Below are 19,479 nucleotides of genomic sequence, written 5' to 3' on the forward strand. Positions count from 1 at the left end.
GGGGTGTATTTCTTTTTTTCGTGAGGCGAGAGGGTTTCCCGCCTTTTTCCATGAGGAGAAAGGGGAATTTCCTGCTTTTTTCGCTATGCAGAAAAAGAAGATCCGTGAGGGGTGAAGGGATTTCCTTCCGTTTTACCGTAGGGGGGTTTTGGGTTTTTTTTCCCCGTTTTTGGGGTTTTTTTCCCGGTTTTGGGGGTTTCCCTCCTTTTTCCATGAGGAGACAGTGGGGGTGTATTTCGTTCCTTTTTTCCCTTCCTTTTTCCCTTCCTTTTTTACCTTCCTTTGTTTCCTTCCTTCCTTTTTCCCATCTTTTTTTTTTCCTTTTTTTCCCTCCTTTTTTTCTCCTTTTTTCTCTTCCTTTTTTTCCTTTTTTCCCTTCCTTTTTTCCCTTGCTTTTTTTCCTTTTTCCCTTCCTTTTTTGCCTTTTTCCCTTGCTTTTTTCCCTTCTTTTTTTTCCTTTTTCCTTCCTTTTTTCCCTTTTTTCCCTTCCTTCAGGCTCTCCAAACCTCCCTCAGGCCGATATCACCACAGAACCACCACAACCGGTAAAGCAACAATAAAAAAACCCTTTATTTCCCCATATTTCGCCCCAAAAAGCCTCCTGCGGGCTGGGGGAGGGGGGGGAACACCCCAAAATTAACGGATTCACCCCAAAAGCTGAGGCGGGAACCCCAAAACCCTGAGGGGAAACTGAGGCACGGACGGTTCGAGGCACTTGGGAAGGAATTTGGGGAGGGGGAACCCCTGAGGGACCCCAAAATCGGGGGCACACCTCAATAAGTTAATTTTGAGGAGGTCTGAGGGGTCCTGGGTGGGTTTGGGGTCTTCAGGCGCCGTCTGGGGACTCTGTGGGGACAGAGAGCAGTTAGACCCCAAATCTCAGGGGTTCCTCCCAGTATCCTCCCAGTGCTCCCAGTTAGCCCTATAGGTTCCACCAGTAGGGTAACTCTCCCTTCCCAGTGCTCCCAGTTACCCACACAGGTCATTCCCAGTGCTCCCAGTTACCCCCGTGTGTTATCCCACTCACCTCCCAGTGCTCCCAGTTACCTGCACAGGTTGGGAATTCCCTTCCCAGTGCTCCCAGTTCCACCAGTAGGGCAATTCTCCCTTCTCAGTGCTCCCAGTTAGCCCCTATAGGTCCTTCCCAGTGCTCCCAGTTCCACCAGTAAGGCAAGCCTCCCTTTCCCAGTGCTCCCAGTTCCACCAGTAAGGCAACTCCCCCTTACCCAGTGCTCCCAGTTACCCACACAGGTCCTTCCCAGTGCTCCCAGTAACCTCTCACAGAGCAGCAACCCTTTCCCAGTGCTCCCAGTTCCACCAGTAGGGCAAGCCTCCCTTTCCCAGTGCTCCCAGTTATCCCCTCTAGGTCCTTCCCAGTGCTCCCAGTTCCCCCCACAGGTTGAGAATTCCCTTCCCAGTGCTCCCAGTTCCACCAGTAGGGTAACTCTCCCTTTCCCAGTGCTCCCAGTTACCCCCATGCGTTATCCCACTCACCTCCCAGTGCTCCCAGTTACCCATACAGCTCATTTCCCCCAAATCCCAGTGCTCCCAGTTATCCCCCACTGGTCCTTCCCAGTGCTCCCAGTTCCCCCCACAGGTTGGGAATTCCTTTCCCAGTGCTCCCAGTTCCCCCCAGCGGTGAGGAATTCCCTTCCCACTGCTCCCAGTTCCCCCCACAGGTTGGGAATTCCTTTCCCAGTGCTCCCAGTTCCCCGCACAGGTGAGGATCCCCGTTCCCAGTGCTCCCAGTTCCCCCCAGCAGTGAGGATCCCGTTCCCAGTGCTCCCAGTACACACCAGTAGGGGCGGCGCTGTGGCCCTGCCGTATGGGGAAAGTGATGTAGGCGTCGTACCCCAGCAGGATCCCGGCCAGGATCCCGAAAACCTGCGGGGTGAGGGGGTTAGAGACCCCAAAATGTCCCCTGGAACCCCAAAATCCCTGTCAGCCCATCCAGGATCCCGAAAACCTGCGGGGTGAGGGGGTTAGAGACCCCAAAATGTCCCCTGGAACCCCAAAATCCCTGTCAGCCCATCCAGGATCCCAAAAATCTGCGGGGTGAGGGGTTAGAGACCCCAAAATGTCCCCTGGAACCCCAAAATCCCTGTCAGCCCATCCAGGATCCCAAAAATCTGCGGGGTGTGGGGTTAGAGACCCCAAAATGTCCCCTGGAACCCCAAAATCCCTGTCAGCCCATCCAGGATCCCAAAAATCTGCGGGGTGAGGGGTTAGAGACCCCAAAATGTCCCCTGGAACCCCAAAATCCCTGTCAGCCCATCCAGGATCCCGAAAACCTGCGGGGTGAGGGGGTTGGAGACCCCAAAATTCCCCAAAATCCCTGTCAGCCCATCCAGGATCCCGAAAACCTGCGGGGTGAGGGGTTAGAGACCCCAAAATATCCCCTGGAACCCCAAAATCCCTCTCACCCCATCCAGGATCCCAAAAACCTGGGGGGCAGAAGAGTTAGAGAGCCCAAAATCCCCCTGGAACCCCAAAATCCCTGTCACCTCATCCAGGATCCCAAAAACCTGCAGGGCAGAGGGGTTAGAGACCCTAAACCCCCCTGGAACCCCTAAATCCCCCCTGAGACCCCCAAATCCCCCAATCCCCCCTCACCCCATCCAGGATCCCAAACACCTTTAGGGTCAGTGAACCCCAAACCCCTCATGCACCCCAAAACCCCCAGGGGCTGAGAGACCCCAAATCCCCCACACCCCAAAACCCCCAAATGTGGGGCTCAGAGACCCCAAACCCCACCCAGGACCCCAAACCCCCTTCAGGGTCAGAAACCCCCGAACCCCCTGTGTACCCCCAAATCCCCCAGGGGCCTCAGAGACCCCAAAACCCCCAAATTTGGGGCTCAGAGACCCCATGAACCTTAAAACCCCAGGGAGCTCAGAGACCCCAAATCCCCCAAACCCCATCCAGGACCCCAAACCCCTTCAGGGTCAGAAACCCTGAAACCCCTGGAACCCCTAAATCCCCCGGGGGACTCAAAGACCCCAAAATCCCCATGCACCCCAAAACCCCCAAATTTGGGGCTCAGAGACCCCAAAACCCCCAATGTGGGGCTCAGGGACCCCAAATCCCCCTCACCCCATCCAGGATCCCAAACTCCCTTCAGGGTCAGAAACCCCAAAACCCCTCATGCACCCCAAAACCCCAGATGTGGGGCTCAGAGACCCCAAACCCCCTGTGCACCCCAAAACCCTCAAATGTGGGGCTCAGGGACCCCAAACCCTTCATGCACCTCAAATCCCTCAGGGGGCTCAGAGACCCCAAAGCCCCAATGTGGGGCTCAGAGACCCCAAACCCCATCCAGGACCCCAAACCCCCCAATGTGGGGCTCAGGGACCCCAAATCCCCCAACCCCCTTCAGGGTCAGAAACCCCCAAAACCCCTGGGGGGCTCAGAAACCCCAAACTCCTCATGCACCCCAAACCCCGTCCAGGACCCCAAAACCCCAAATGTGGGGCTCAGGGACCCCAAATCTCACCCCTCCTGCAATGCCGGCGCCGTCCCGGTGCCCCACGATGACGATGAGGGAGGTGACGAGGAAGAGCACAGCGCCGATGACACAGCGCGTGAAGTCCTGGGGACAGGGGGACAGTCAGGGACCCCAAAAACATCCGGGGACCCCAAAACTCTCTGGGAAACCCAAAACCCTCTGGGGACCCCAAAACCCTCCGGGGACCCCAAAACCCTCTGGGGAACCCCAAAACCTTCTGGGGAACCCCAAAACCTTCTGGTTTTCCCCCAGGGACCCCCAAACCCACAGGGACACTGCCCCTCTCAGCCCCCCAAATCCCATCTAATTGCCCCAAACCCCCTCTAATCCCCCCCAGTACCCCAAACCCCATCAGGCCCCACAAGTGCTCCAAAAATCCCCTCTCAGCCCCCCAGTCCCCCTCAACCCACCAAATCCCCACAAATTCCCCCACCCAGTTCCTCCCTAACCCCTCTAGTCCCCCAATGCAACCCAAATCTCCTCTAATCCCCTCTAGTGCACCCCAAACCCCCAAATCCTCCCCCAATGCCCCAAAATCCTCCCAAATCCCCTCAAATCCCTCCAACCCCCTCTAATCCTCAAATCCACCTAAATCCTCCTAATCCCTCTAATCCCCCCAAATCCCCACAAATTTCCTCTAATTCCCCCAATCGCCACCAAATCCTCCCATATCCCCAATCCCTCAAATCCCCCAAATCCCCCAAATGCCTAAATCCCCCAGTGCCCCCAAATCCCCTCTAATCCCCCCAAAATCCTCCCCAATCCCCCAAATCCTCTCTAATCTCCCCCAAATCCCCTCTAATAGATCCCAAACCCCTTTAAATCCCCCAAACCCTCCAGATCCTCCCCAATTTCCCAAATCCCCCAAATCCTCCCAAAATCCCCCCAAATCCTCCCAAAATCCCCCAAATCCTCCCTAATCCCCCCAATCCCCCAAATCCCTCCCAATCCTCCCAAAATCCTCCCCAATCCCCCAAATCCCCCAAAATCCTCCCCAAATCCCCCCAATCCTCCCAAAATCCCCCAAACCCCTCTAAATCCCCCCAAATCCCCCCCAAATCCCCCCGGTGCTCACGGTCCAGCCCCAGTGCAGCATGGTGAGCCGGGGCGGCAGCCGGCAGCCCCAGGCCAGCAGCACCAGCGCGGCAAACACCAGTTCCACCGCGGCCAGCCCGGCGTAGCCCGAGCGGCTGGCCCCGAAACAGATCAGCGTCAGCAGGCACAGGATCTGGGGGGATAGAGGGGAACCTATAGAGCCTGTGAGACCCTATAGAGCAGCTGAAAACCCCATAGAGACCCCAAAAACCCCATAGAGACCCCAAAACTCTGATATTGATTGTTATAGAAACACCCGAAACAGATCAGCGTCAGCAGGCACAGGATCTGGGGGGATAGAGGGGAACCTATGGAGCCTGTGAGACCCTATAGAGACCCCAAAAACCCCATAGAGACCCCAAAAACCCCATAGAGACCCCATAAAACTGGTGTTTATTGTGTTATAGAAACACCTGAAACAGATCAGCGTCAGCAGGCACAGGATCTGTAGGGGATATAGGGGAACCTATAGAGCCTGTGAGACCCTATAGAGCAGCTGAAACCCCATAGAGACCCCAAAAAACCCATAGAGACCCCAAAAACCCCATAGAGACCCCAAAACTCTGATATTGATTGTTATAGAAACATCCGAAACAGATCAGCGTCAGCAGGCACAGGATCTGGGGGGATATTGGGGATCTGTAGGGGATGGGGGAACCTATAGGGCCTGTGAGACCCTATAGAGACCCCAAAAACCCCATAGAGCAGCTAAAAACCCCATAGACACCCCAAAAATCTGATATTTGTTGTGTTATAGAAACACCCGAAACAGATCAGCGTCAGCAGGCACAGGATCTGTAGGGATATAGGGGATCCTATAGGGCCTGTGAGACCCTATAGAGACCCCAAAACCCCATAGAGACCCCAAAACTCTGATATTGATTGTTATAGAAACACCCGAAACAGATCAGCGTCAGCAGGCACAGGATCTGGGGGGATAGAGGGGAACCTATAGAGCCTGTGAGACCCCATAGAGACCCCAAAAACCCCATAGAGACCCCAAAAACCCCATAGAGACCCCAAAAATCTGATATTTGTTGTGTTATAGAAACACCCAAAAGATCAGAGTCAGCAGGCACAGGATCTGGAGGGGATATAGGGGATCTGTAGGGGATGGGGGAACCTATGGAGCCTGTGAGACCCTATAGAGCAGCTGAAACCCCATAGATCCTCCAAAATCCCCATAGAGACCCCAAAAACTGGTATTTATTGTGTTATAGAAACACCCGAAACAGATCAGAGTCAGCAGGCACAGGATCTATAGGGGACAGGGAGGTATGGGATCCATGGGGGCTGGGGAGAACCTATGGAGCCTGTGAGACCCTATAGAGACCCCAAAAACCCCATAGAGCAGCTGAAACCCCATAGAGACCCCATAAAACTGGTACTTGTTGTGTTATAGAAACACCCAAAATATCAGCGTCAGCAGGCACAGGATCTGGGGGGGATATAGGGGATCTGTAGGGGCTGGGGGAACCTATGGAGCCTGTGAGACCCTATAGAGCAGCTGAAACCCCATAGAGACCCCAAAAACCCCATAGAGACCCCATAAAACTGGTATTGATTGTGTTATAGGAACACCCGAAACAGATCAGCGTCAGCAGGCACAGGATCTGTAGGGGATATGGGGGATCTGTAGGGGCTGGGGGAACCTATAGGACCTGTGAGACCCTATAGAGCAGCTGAAACCCCATAGATCCTCCAAAAACCCCATAGAGACCCCAAAACCTGATATTTGTTGTGTTATAGAAACACCCGAAACAGATCAGAGTCAGCAGGCACAGGATCTATAGGGGATATGGGGGATCTGTAGGGGATGGGGGAACCTATGGAGCCTGTAAGACCCCATAGAGACCCCAAAACCCCATAGAGACCCCAAAACCCAGACATCTATGGCGTTACATATACATGTAACATGTTATATATATGTATATGTTACAAGTTATACACATATAACATATATATGTATATGTGTATGACATATATATATATGTAACATATTATATACATGTAACATGTATACATGGTACATATACGTGTATAGAGCCTTTGAAAACCTCCGAAAACCCTATAGATCCTCCAAAAACCCCATAGAGACCCCAAAACCCCTATAGATCCTCCAAAAACCCCATAGAGACCCCAATTTGTTGTGTTATATATACACCTATAGCAGATCAGTGTCAGCAGGCACAGGATCTATAGGGGACAGGGAGGTATGGGATCCATAGGGGATGGGGAGGAACCTATGGAGCCTGTGAGACCCTATAGAGCAGCTGAAAGCCTCCAAAAATCCCACAGATCCTCCAAAAACCCCATAGAGACCCCAAAACCCCTAAAGATCTTCCAAAAACCCCATAGAGACCCCAAAAAATTGATATTTATTGTGTTATATAAAGACATACAGCAGATCAGGGTCAGCAGCACAGCAGCCATAGGGGATGTATGGGATCCATAGGGGATGGGGAGGAACCTATAGAGCCTCTGAAACCCCACAGAGCATCTGAAAGCTCCAAAAACCCTATAGAGACCCCAAAAACTGATATTTATTGTGTTATATAAACACCTATAGAGCCTCTGAAACCATCCAAAAACCCTATAGAGCTTCTGATATTCACTGTGTTATATATACACCTATAGAAAAACCCTATAGAGGCTCTGAAATCCTAAAAAACCCCATAGAGACCCCAAAAAACTGATATTTATTGTGTTATATAAACACCTATAGCACACCAGGGTCAGCAGCACAGCAGCTATAGGGGATGTATGGGATCTATAGGGGATGGGGAGGAACCTATAGAGCCTGTGGAACCCCACAGAGCATCTGAAAGCTCCAAAAACCCCATAGAGACCCCAAAAACTGATATTTATTGTGCTATAGAAACACCTATAGCACACCAGGGTCAGCAGCACAGCAGCTATAGGGGATGTATGGGATCCATAGGGTATGGGGAGGAACTATGGAGCCTCTGGAACCCCACAGATCCTCCAAAAACTCCATAGAGACCCCAAAAAAGTGATATTGATTGTGGTATATAAACACCTATAGCAGATCAGGGTCAGCAGCACAGTGGCTATAGGGCATCAGGGCCCTATGGGATCCATAGGGGATGGGGATTGCTCACAGCACCCCTGTGCAGCCCCTATAGAGATCCTAATGGGACCCTATAGGGCCCTGTGGGATCCCCTATAGACCCCATAGCGCCCCCTGCAGGTCACGGCGTGATCCCCTATAGACCCCATAAGGCTCCCTGCAGCATTCCCCCCAGGCCCAGCAGTTCCCCTATAGATCCCCTATAGACCCCAGCAGGCCCTCACAGGTCCCCTATGGATCCCCCATAAACCCCCTATAGATCCCCTATAAATCTCCTGTATTTCCCCTATATATCTCCCACAGATCCCCTACAAATCCCCCATAAATCCCCTAGAAATCCCCTACAGATCCCCCATAAATCCCCTACAGATCCCCCCAAATCCCTCATAAATCCCCTACAGATTCCCCATAAATCCCCTACAAATCCCCTGCAAATTCCCCACCAAATTCCCTGCAAAACCCCTCCAGATCCCATAAATCCCCTACAAATCCCCTACAAACCCCCACAAATACCCTACAAATCCTACAGATCCCCCATGAATCCCCCTAAATCCCCTATAGATCCCTTATAAATCCCCCACAAATCCCCAACAGATCCCCTATAAATCCCCCACAAATCCCCTACAGATCCTCCACAAATCCCCTACAGATCCCCTACAAATCCCCTCTAAATCCTCTACAAATCCCCCACAAATCCCCTCTAGATCCCCTACAAATCCCTTCTAAATCCCGACAGTTCCCCATAAATCCCCTACAGATCCCTACAAATCCCCATAAATCCTCCACAAATCCCCTACAGATCCTCCACAAATCCCCTACAAATCCCCTCTAAATCCTCCACAAATCCCCCACAGATCCCCTACAAATCCCCTATAAATCCCCTACAAATTCCCCATAAATCCCCCATAACTCCCCCACAAATCCCCTGTAAATCCCCCATAACTTCCCTATCAATCCCTATAGATCCTTATAAATCTCCCACAATCCCCTAAATAAATCCTCCACAAATCCCCTCTAAATCCCCCTCTAGATCCCCTACAAATCCCTCTAAATCCCTACAGTTCCCCCACAAATCCCCCAAATCCCCCATAAATCCCTATAAATCCCCTACAGTTCCCCCCAAATCCCCCATAAATCCCTATAAATCCCCTACAAATCCCCCAAATCCCCCAAATCCCTACAAATCCCCTACAATTCCCCCACAATTCCCCATATTCCCCTCCCGTGGGCGGACTGACAAAAGCCGCTCTGTGGGAACAGCAGGGCGCGGCCGTCGCCAGGCAACCGTCACCATGGCAACGCCCTAGCAACCGCCATAGCAACGCCACAACAACGCCTTCAAGCGGCAACGGCGCGGGTGGGGCCGCCGCTCTTAAAGGGGCCGCGCCCTGAAAGCGACCGCGCCCAGCGTGACGCAATAACGGCCACCGCCCCAACCCCCCCCTTGTCACCCGGGAGGTGACACTGACATCCGGGCCCGCCCCTTGTCACCTTCCCCGCAGGGCGTTGTCCCCGAACGCGATCGGTGTTCCCGCAGGGGACAAGGGACACTGCCGGGGGTGGCACCGTGGTGGTGACAAGGTTGGGGACCCGGGGATCCCAAAATGGGGCTCAGGTGTGCCCCACCCTGTCCGAAACTGGGATTTTTATCGATGCCCAAATTTGGGATTCTGGCGTGCGGCTGCCGCACCCTCCCAAAAAATGGGGAGCCACGTGTCGCTGTACCCCAAAATGGGGATCTTCCCAAAAAATGGGGGAGCCACGTGTCGTTGTACCCCAAAATGGGGATCTTCCCAAAAAATGGGGAGCCACGTGTCGCTGTCCCCCCAAAATGGGGGTCCAGGCTGTCTCCACCCCCCAAAAATTGGGATTCCATGTGTCCTGCCCACCCCCCCAAAAAGGAATTCCGGGTACCCTGCCCAACCCCCCCCCAAAAACAAATCCCAAATAAATCCCAAAAAGTAATCCGGACACCTTCCCACCCCCCAAACTGCCACCCGGGCGTCACCCTGCCACCCCCAAAGTGACCACCGAGCCACCCTGTCCCCTCCAGACAGCGACCCGCCCGAGAGGCACGCGGATGTGTCCCGGTGTGCCACCCCGCTGTCCCCCCGCTGCCACCCCGCTGTGCCACCCCGCTGTCCCTCCCCCCAATGTCCCCCCCCCGTTCCCCTCGCACTGTCCCCCCTGTCCCTCCCCGCTGTCCCACGCTGTCCCCGCGCTGTCCCCCGTGGCTCACGATCTCCCCGATGAGCACGAGTCCCTTCCTGGTCCTGCTGAAGGCCAGGCAGGAGCTGGAGAAGCTCTGCGCGCCGCCGGACTCCATGGCGCACCGGAATCACCGAAAAACACCGAAATTCACCGAAAGTCACCGAGCGAGCGGCGGGGGGAGCGAAACGGTAAGGGGCGGGGCTCGGGGCGCGCGCCGGGACGGGATTGGCTGGCGGGGGAGCGGGGGGCGTGGCCAAGCGGTGGGGGAATCCCTTATTAGGGATGGATGGTTGGTGGGGGAGTCCCGGGGGCGGGGCTTGGCGCTGTCACGTGATGGGCGGTGGCGGGAAAACCCGGGGCGGGGGGCGGGGCTTGGAGTGGGGAAACCCCTGTGATTGACAGGGGGGCGGGGCTTAGAACGGGGAAACCCCGGTGGTCCCGGTGGGCGGGGCTTGGAGCAGGGAACAGCCGTGATTGACAGGAGGGTGGGGCTTGGAGTGGGGAAACCCCTGTGATTGACAGGGGGCGGGGCTTGGGGAGGGGAAACCCCGGTGGTCCCGGGGGCGGGGCTTGGAGCAGGGAACCGCTGTGATTGACAGGAGGGCGGGGCTTAGACCAGGGAGCCCCCGTGATTGACAGGAGGGCGGGCCTTGGAGCTGGAGACCCCTGTGATTGACAGGAGGGCGGGGCTTAGACCAGGGAGCCCCCGTGATTGACAGGAGGGCGGGGCTTGGAGCTGGAGACCCCTGTGATTGACAGGAGGGCGGGGCTTGGCGCGGGGAAGCCCCTGATGATGGGCGGGGCTTAGAGGGGGCGGAGCCCAGAACTGGGGGGACTTTGGGGAGCTCTAGAAGATTCCGAGGGGGTTTGGGAGGTTCTGGAAAGTTCCATAGCAGCCTGGGGTGGGGGAGGGGATGGGGGATCCCCACCGGAAATGACGCAGGGAGGCACCGGAAGTGGGGGTTCCCCACCTTTATTGATCACCCCCAATTGGGGGGGAGGGGGCGGGGCCACCCCCATTTTCGGGGTGTCAATCATTGCACAGCTCGAGCTGCCACCCCCAAAAACGGGGGGGCAACCCGCGACCCCCCCGCGACCCCCACAGCCCCGGAAATCGGGGGGGTGTGACATCACTGTGACGTCATCGCTGGCTCCACGGGGGATCCCCTTTGTGACGTCAGCGCGGGTCAGGGCTGCAGCCCCCCCACCAGGCAGAAGCAGCGCTCCCCCCGCCGCGAGCTGCCCTCGCGGAGCTGCAGCGACCCTCGGGCGGGGGGAAAAGGGCCTGGGGGAAAGGGGCGGGGCTTAGTGACAAAGGGGCGGGGTTAATGGGGAAAGGGGCGGGGCTTAATGGGGAATGGCGGGGCTAATGGGGAGGGGGGGAATGGAGGGGCTTAATAGGAGAGGCGAGGCTTAATGGGAAAAGGGGAGGGGTTTGGTGGGGAGGGGCTAATGGGAAAGGGGCGGGTTTAATGGGGAAAGGGCTGGGCTTAATGGGGACGGGGGCTTATGGGGAGGGAGGGGCTTAATTGGGGGCCCCCTGGGGAAGGGGCTGGGCTAATTGGGAGGGCGTGGTTTAACTGGGGAAAGGGATGGATCTTAACTGGGGAGGGGCGGGGCTAATGTGGGGCGGGGTTTAATTGGGGAAGGGGCGGGGCGAATGGGGAAAGGGGAGGGGCTTAACGGGGAAAGGGGAGGCTTAATGGGGAGGACATGACTTAATGTGGGGCGGGCTTAATGTGGAAGGGGCTTATGTGGAAAGGGGTTAATGGGATGGGATTTAATGGGGAAATGGGCTGGGCTTAATGGGAAGGGGTGTGGCTTAATGGGGAAAGGGGCGGGGCTTAATGGGGAGGTAGGCGGGGCTTAATGGGGAGAGGCGGGCTTAATGGGGAAATGGGCGGGGCTTAGTGGGGAGGGATAGGGTTTAATGGGGAAAGGGATGGGGCTTAATGGGGTGGGGCAGTGTTTAATTGGGGGAAGGGGCGGGGCTTAATGGGGAAAGGCTTAATAGGAAGGGGCGGGGATTAGTGGGGAAGGGGCGGGGCTTAATGGGGAGTGGCATGACTTAATGGGCAGGGCTTAATTGGGGAGGGCGGGGCTTAATGGGGAAGGGGCGGGGCTTAATGGGGAAAGGGGCGGGGCTTAACGGGGAGGGGCAGCACCCCCCCTGCCCCCCCCGCGGGTTTGGGGTGATCCGGGATGGACCAAGAGGGTTTGGGGGGGGATTTGAATAATAATTACAAGAACAATTACAATTTGGGGGTCCTGGGTTGTATCACTGCACTGGCGGGGGGTGATTTGCACAACTGTAATTTTGGGGTCTCTGTGGGTTTGGGGGTCCCGGGGATATTTTGGGGGTCCCTGGTGTTTTTGGGGGTCCTGGGAGATTTTGGGGTCCCGAGGGTATTTCGGGGTCCTGGGGAATTATGGGGTCCCGGGGATATTTTGGGATCTCTAAGGGTTTTGGGGTCCCAGGGATATTTTGGGGTCCCGGGGAATTTTGGGGTCCCTGGAGGTTTTGGGGGTCCCGGGGATATTTCGGAGTCCCGAGGGTATTTGGGGGTCCCGGGGATATTTTGGGGCGCTGCTGGGGATTTCAGGGTGCCATTTCGGGATTTTGGGGTCCCGGGGGTATTTTGGGATCTCTGGTGGTTTTTGGGATCCCTGATGGGTCTTGGGCTCCTGGGGATATTTTGGGGTCTTGGGGATATTTTGGGGTCCCTGGTGGTTTTGGGAGTCCCAGGGATATTTTGGGGGGCCGTTTGGGGTTTTTGGGGTCCCAGGAATATTTGGGCTCCTGGGGATATTTGGGATCTCTGGGTATTTTGGGCTCCCAGGGATATTTTAGGGTCCCGGGGGGTTTTGGGGTCCCTGGGATATTTTGGGGTCCCTGGGATATTTTGGGATCCCTGGGTATTTTGGAGTCCCAGGGATATTTTAGGGTCCCTGGGGATTTTGGGCTCCCTGAGGTTTTTGGGCTCCCAGGGATATTTTGGGGTCCCTGGGTATTTCGGGGTCCCTGTCCTGACTCACGGTGGGCTCGGCGCAGCAGCAGGCGCACTCGGCTGCCCCCCTGGCGGATCCTGGCCAGAGCCTGCGCGTGGCTCATGCCGGCCGTGGGAGCGCCGTTGATGGCCAGCAGCTCATCGCTGACCTGCGACCCCACAGGGACCCCAGTTAGGGACAGACCCCAGAGTGACCCCTAATTATATACAGACCCCAGAGTGACCCCAGTTAGGGACAGACCCCAAAATTAGTTATACAGATCCCAAAGGGACCCGAGGTTAGGGACAGACCCCAGAGTTGACCCCAGGTTAGGGACAGACCCCAAAATTAGTTATACAGACCCCACAGAGTGACCCCTAATTATATACAGACCCCAGAGAGACCCCAGGTTAGGGACAGACCCCAAAATTAGTTATACTGACCCCACAGGGACCCCAGTTTATGGACAGACCCCCGGAGTGACCCCAGGTTAGGGACAGACCCCAGAGAGTGACCCCAGATTATGGACAGACCCCAGAGAGTGACCCCAGATTGGGGACAGACCCCAGAGTGACCCCAGATTATGGACAGACCCCAAAATTAGTTATACAGACCCCAGAGTGACCCCAGATTATGGACAGACCCCAAAATTAGTTATACAGACCCCAGAGAGTGACCCCAAATTATACAGACCCCGGAGAGTGACCCCAGATTATGGACAGACCCCCAGGGTGACCCCAGATTATATACAGACCCCAAAATTATACAGACCCCCAGAATTAGTTATACAGACCCCAAAGAGTGACCCCAGATTATGGACAGACCCCAGAGAATGACCCCTAATTATATACTGACCCCAGAGAGTGACCCCAGATTAGGGACAGACCCCCGGGGTGACCCCAGATTATGGACAGACCCCAGAGAGTGACCCCAAATTATATACAGACCCCAAAATTAGTTATACAGACCCCCGGAGTGATCCCCAGAGCTATACAGACCCCCCATGGACTCCCAAAATTACACACCCCAGAGACCCCAAATTACCCACCCAGCACCCCATAAAGCCCCCCAGACCCCCATTTCCCCCAGACCCCCACTGCCCCTATTGCTCCCCTCTCCACGGCTCCCCCCAGACCCCCAGTTCCCCCATAGCCTCCCAGTTCCCCAGGACCCCGCCCCCCAGGACCCCCATTTCCCCCAGACCCTTATTTCCCCCAATATCCCCATTTCCCCAGGACCCACACAGCCCCCAGCTGGGACCCCACAGCCCCAAGCCCCCATTCCCCCAAACCCCCATTGCCCCCATAGCCCCTCAGTTCCCCAATTCCCCCAAACCCCATAGCCCCCAGACCCCCATTTTCCCCAGTTTCCCCCAGACCCCCATAGCCCCTCAGTTCCCCATTTCCCCCAGCCCCCATCTCCCCAGACCCCACAGCCCCCAGACCCCCATAATGTCCCTCACGACCCCCACGCCCCCCACTGGCCCAGACCAGGACCCCAGGCTTCCCTCAGGACCACCATAACCCCTAGGATCCCCATAGCCCCCATAACCCCCATTTCCTCCAAGTCCCCCTCTTCCCCATAGCCGCTCAGCTCCCATTGCCCCCAGACCCCAGAGCCCCAAACCCCATTTCCCCCAGACCTTTATTCCCCCAATATCCCCATTTCCCCAGGACCCCCACAGCCCCCAGGTGGGACCCCACAGCCCCCAGGCCCCCGTTTGCCCCCAAACCCCCATTTCCCACACAGCCTGCTCATCTCCCATTGCCCCCAGAGCCCCAGAGCCCCCAAACTTCCCCAGTCCCCCAGGCCCCCAAGTGGGACCCCCATAGCCCCCAAGCCCCCATTTCCCCCAGTTTCCCCGGCCCCCATAGCCCCTCAGTTCCCCAATTCCCCCCAGACCCCCAGGACCCCCATTTCCCCACAGCCCCCGCCCCCATTCCCCCAGACCCCCATAGCCCCAGCCCCCATAATTTCCCCAGCCCCACAATGTCCCCCCATTCCCCCATTCCCACCCCCCCGTACCTGGATGCAGCCGCACCTCTCGGCAGGTCCCCCCTGCCGCAATCCTCGCACGAAGACCCCCGAGGGACCTCCCTGCAGGCTGAACCCGAACCCTGCCGGGCCGCGGGGCAGCTCCACCCAGAACGGGGGGGAGGGCTGCAACCAGTACAGACCAGTATGGACCAGTATAAACCAGTATAGACCGGTATAAACCAGTATAAACCAGTATAGACCAGTATGGACCGGTACAGACCAGTATAGACCAGTTACACACCAGTAACACCCCTGAACCCGAACCCTGCCGGGCCACAGGGGAGCTCCACCCAGAACGGGGGGGAGGGCTGGAACCAGTACAGACCAGTATAGACCAGTACGGACCAGTACAGACCAGTATGGACTGGTATGGACCAGTATGAACCAGTACAGACCAGTAACCCCCCTGAACCCGAACCCCGCCGGGCCGCGGGGGAGCTCTACTGAGAATGGAGGGGAGGCCTGGAACCAGTATGGACCAGTATGGACCGGTACAGACCAGTATAGACCAGTATGGACCAGTACGAACCAGTTACACCCCCAAACCCGAACCCTGCCAGGCCATGGGGGAGCTCCACTGAGAATGGAGGGAAGGCCTGAAACCAGTATGGACCAGTATGGACCAGTATGAACCAGTGCAAACCAGTATAAACCAGTATGAACCAGTAGAGACCAGTATAAACCAGTGCAAACCAGTATGAACCAGTAGAGACCAGTATAAACCAGTGCAAACCAGTATAGACCAGTATGAACCAGTAGAGACCAGTATAAACCTGTATGAACCAGTACAGACCAGTAGAAACCAGTGTAAACCAGTTACACACCGGAACCCTGCCGGGCCATGGGGGAACTCCACCGAGAACGGGGGGGAGTCCTGAAACCAGTATGGACCAGTATGGACCAGTTATACACCAGTACAAACCACTATGAACCAGTACAGACCAGTATAAACCAGTACAGACCAGTTACACACCAGTATAAACCAGTACAGACCAGTTATACACCTGTTAGTTATACACCAGTGACACACACGTTCCCTCCCAGTGCTCCCAGTCCCTCCCAGTATAAACCAGTCCCTCCCAGTATAAACCAGTCCCTACCTGTGCCCAGCCCAGGTCTCTCCCAGTGCTGCCCAACTGCAGCTGCTCACCTGGGGGAGAGGGAGGAGTGAGCCCAGTGCTCCCAGTATGGACCAGTGACCTCCCAGTAACCTCCCAGTAACCTCCCAGTAATCTCCCAGTGCTCCCAGTATGGACCAGTGACACCCAGTGACCTCCCAGTGCTCCCAGTATGGACCAGTGACCTCCCAGTAACACCCAGTAACCTCCCAGTGCTCCCAGTATGGACCAGTGACCTCCCAGTAACACCCAGTACAACCCAGTAACCTCCCAGTATGGACCAGTAACACCCAGTACAGCCCAGTAACCTCCTAGTGCTCCCAGTATGGACCAGTGACCTCCCAGTAACACCCAGTAACCTCCCAGTAACCTCCCAGTGCTCCCAGTATGGACCAGTAACCGCCCAGTAACCTCCCAGTAATCTCCCAGTGCTCCCAGTATGGACCACTAACCGCCCAGTAACCTCCCAGTAACACCCAGTGCTCCCAATATGGACCAGTAAACTCCCAGTAAGCTCCCAGTACACTCAGCCCCCGTCCCAGTGGCTCCCAGTCCAAACCAGTCCAAACCAGTTCCCTTTTCTCCCCAAAATCCCCATTTCTCACCCCAAAACCACCACGAGTTTCCCCCCCAGTTCCCTCCCAGTCTGTCCCAGTTCCCCCAGTACCGCAGCTCAGCAGCTCTCGGGGCTCAGGCCCCACGAAGCTGGTGGCAGCCAAGGGCTGAGGGGGAGCAGCAGGGCCTGGGGGGAAACCAGTATGGACCAGTATAGACCGGTATGGACCAGTATAGACCAGTATGGACCAGTATAACACCAGTGCTCCCACTAATGCACCAGTATAACACCAGTATACCAGGATCCCAGTGCTCCCAGTAACGCACCAGCGCTCCCAGTGTTACACCAGTGTCACACCAGAGCTCCCAGTTCCCATGCCAGTCCTTCCCAGTGCATCCCAGTGCTCCCAGTCCATTCCCAGTCCTTCCCAGTATGCCCTAATCATTCCCAGTCCCTCCCAGTGCCCCAATCCTTCAAATCCCAGTGATCCTCCCAGTTCAGCCCAGTCACATCCCAGTGCTCCCAGTTCCCTCCCAGTCCATCCCAGTACAAACCAGTTTCCCTTTTTCTCCCCAAAATCCCCATTTTTCACCCTAAAACCACCACGAGTTTCCCTCCCAGTAACTCCCAGTATAACCCAGTCCCTCCCAGTCCCTCCCACTCCTTCCCAGTCCATCCCAGTCTGTCTCACCCAGGCTCCTCAGCAGCAGCAGGAGGTCCCCGCGGCAGTTCTGGATCTCGGGGTCACTCTGAGGGTCACTCTGAGGGTCACTCTGAGGGTCACTCTGAGGGTCACCGTGCTGTCCCCAGCTCCGGATCTCGGGGTCACTCTGAGGGTCACTCTGGTGTCCCCAGGGGGGGGGAGGGGCCGGCGGGGGAGGGCGAGAGTAGCGAAGGACACAGGAGCCACCGACCACGACCACCACACTGACTGCAGGTGGGGACAGGTGGGGACAGTCAGGGACACCTGGACAGGGACAGCCCCAGACTGGGGACAGACTGAAATTGGGACACCCCGAAATGGGGACATCCCAAAACTGGGACATCCTAAAATCAGGACATCCCAAAATCGGGGACACCAAAATTGGGGACATCCTGAAATCGAGGACACCCCAAGACACAGGAGCCACAGACCACAACAACGACACTAACTGCAACTGGGGACAGTTGGGGACATCCCGAAATTGGGGCATCCTAAAATTGGGGACATCCTGAAATCTGGGACACCAAAATTGGGGACACCCCAAAACGGGGACATCCTAAAATTTGGGACACCCCAAAACACAGGAGCCACCAACCACCACACTGACTGAAACTGGGGACAGTTGGGGACACCCCAAAACTGGGGACATCCTAAAATCGGGGACCCCAAAATTGGGACACCCCAAAATTTGGGACATCCCAAAATTGGGACACCCCAAGACACAGGAGTCACTGACCACGACAACCACACTGACTGTGGGGACAGGTGGGGACAGTCAGGGACATCCCGAAATGGGGACATCCTGAAACTGGGGACAGCCTGAAATCGAGGACACCAAAATTTGGGACATCCCAAAATGGGGACACCCTAAAATCAGGACATCCCAAAGCCTGGGACCCCAAAGGTCAAGGGCACTCCAAATCAGGGACACCCCCAAATCCCCAAATCCTCCCCTCCCCCACTCACCGCTGGGCCCTGGAGCTCCATCGGGGGGTGGCATTGGGGCTGTGGGGAGAGCAGAGTGACCATGAGTGACCAGTGAGTGACCAGTGAGTGACCAGTGAGTGACCTGAGTGACCAGTGAGTGACCAGTGAGTGACCAGTGAGTGACCAGAGTGACCTCTGAGTGACCAGTGAGTGACCAGTGAGTGACCATCAGTGACCTGAGTGACCACTGAGTGACCATCAGTGACCTGAGTGACCACTGAGTGACCAGTGAGTGACCATGAGTGACCAGTGAGTGACCAGAGAGTGACCAGGGAGTGACCAGGGAGTGACCAGTGAGTGACCACTGACCAGTGAGGGACCATGAGTGACCAGTGAGTGACCAATGAGTGACCAGAGTGACCAGTGAGTGACCAGAGTGACCAGTGAGTGACCAGTGCTCCCAGTGACTGCCCAGTTCCCTCCCAGTTCACCCCTCACCATCCCAGTCCCTCCCAGTCACTCCCAGTAACGATGTTATTCTCCCAGTTTCTCCCCAGTGCTCCCAGTACAACCTTCAACCCTCCCAGTATCCTCCCAGTGTCCCCAGTATGCTCCCAGCGCCCTCCCAGCGCTCCCAGCATCACCCCAGTTCCTCCCAGTTCCTCCCAGTCCCTCCCAGTTCATCCCAGTTCATCCCAGTTCCTCCCAGTTCATCCCAGTCCATCCCAGTATCACCCCAGTTCCTCCCAGTTCATCCCAGTTCATCCCAGTTCATCCCAGTTCCCCCCAGCATCCTCCCCAGTGCTCCCAGTTCATCCCAGTTCACCCCAGCTCCCTCCCAGTCCCTCCATCTCCCCTCCATCTCCCTCCCAGTCCCTCCCAGTCCCTCCCAGTCCCTCCCAGTCCATCCCAGTTCCCTCACCCCATCCCCCCACCCCCGCCCCTCCCCCATACCGCCGCAGGTCGCCACGGCAACGGGCGCGAGGCCGAGCGGCGCGAGAACCAGCGGCAAGCCTTGACTGACGGGCGGCTCGGCCAATCAGCGGCCGCGCTGCCAGCGGGAAAGGCGGGGCGAGCGCATGCGGCGACACCGATTGGCGGGCGGCTCCGCCAATCGGCGGCCGCGGATCCGGCGGGAAGGAGAGGCGAGCGGAAGTTGGCGCAAGGGCTGCCGGGAGCTGTAGTCCGGCTGATCCCTGTCCCTGTCCCACAGCGCTCCGGCATCACCGAGACGCGGGCGGCTACGGG

At 56.6% G+C, this 19,479-nt stretch overlaps 2 protein-coding genes across 3 annotated transcripts; both read right to left on the reverse strand.

Annotated features, from left to right (window-relative positions):
* Positions 1–546: 546 nt before the first annotated feature.
* PLP2 (proteolipid protein 2) lies at positions 547–10,085 on the reverse strand. Of its 2 annotated transcripts, XM_085046232.1 has the most exons (5): positions 9,931–10,085; positions 4,581–4,733; positions 3,494–3,589; positions 1,797–1,884; positions 687–846 (listed from the first exon to the last, which is right to left on the reverse strand). In XM_085046232.1, exons 1-5 carry the CDS (start codon positions 10,015–10,017, stop codon positions 827–829), a joined length of 444 nt encoding a protein of 147 aa, XP_084902358.1. In that variant the 5' UTR covers positions 10,018–10,085; the 3' UTR covers positions 687–826. The 2 variants fall into 2 exon arrangements, with proteins under 2 accessions (XP_084902357.1, XP_084902358.1); XM_085046231.1 differs by lacking the exon at positions 1,797–1,884 and having other exon boundaries at positions 547–846.
* Positions 10,086–11,089: 1,004 nt separating this feature from the next.
* LOC146422559 (uncharacterized) lies at positions 11,090–19,475 on the reverse strand. Its single transcript, XM_085046212.1, has 8 exons — positions 19,186–19,475; positions 18,271–18,309; positions 17,293–17,532; positions 16,713–16,787; positions 16,028–16,077; positions 14,916–15,050; positions 12,939–13,059; positions 11,090–11,187 (listed from the first exon to the last, which is right to left on the reverse strand). Exons 2-8 carry the CDS (start codon positions 18,302–18,304, stop codon positions 11,090–11,092), a joined length of 753 nt encoding a protein of 250 aa, XP_084902338.1. The 5' UTR covers positions 18,305–18,309; positions 19,186–19,475.
* Between the last annotated feature and the right edge of the window lie 4 nt (positions 19,476–19,479).

This window comes from Lichenostomus cassidix, unplaced genomic scaffold, assembly GCF_008360975.1.
Source record: "Lichenostomus cassidix isolate B80296 unplaced genomic scaffold, HeHo_3.0 HiC_scaffold_40, whole genome shotgun sequence".
Lineage (NCBI taxonomy): Eukaryota > Metazoa > Chordata > Aves > Passeriformes > Meliphagidae > Lichenostomus > Lichenostomus cassidix.

Bases quoted from the DNA above. Each gene is read 5' to 3' on its own strand.
- PLP2 (XM_085046231.1), bottom strand. From the start codon at position 10,017: ATGGAGTCCGGCGGCGCGCAGAGCTTCTCCAGCTCCTGCCTGGCCTTC. The intron at 4,734-9,930 runs GTGAGCCACGGG...CTATCCCCCCAG, and splicing joins TCGTGCTCATCGGGGAGATC to ATCCTGTGCCTGCTGACGCT. The intron at 3,590-4,580 runs GTGAGCACCGGG...CCCTGTCCCCAG, and splicing joins TGCTGCACTGGGGCTGGACC to GACTTCACGCGCTGTGTCAT.
- LOC146422559 (XM_085046212.1), bottom strand. From the start codon at position 18,304: ATGCCACCCCCCGATGGAGCTCCAGGGCCCAGCG. The intron at 17,533-18,270 runs GTGAGTGGGGGA...CCCCACCTGCAG, and splicing joins TGGAGCTCCAGGGCCCAGCG to TCAGTGTGGTGGTCGTGGTC. The intron at 13,060-14,915 runs GTACGGGGGGGT...GTGGGGTCGCAG, and splicing joins AGAGGTGCGGCTGCATCCAG to GTCAGCGATGAGCTGCTGGC.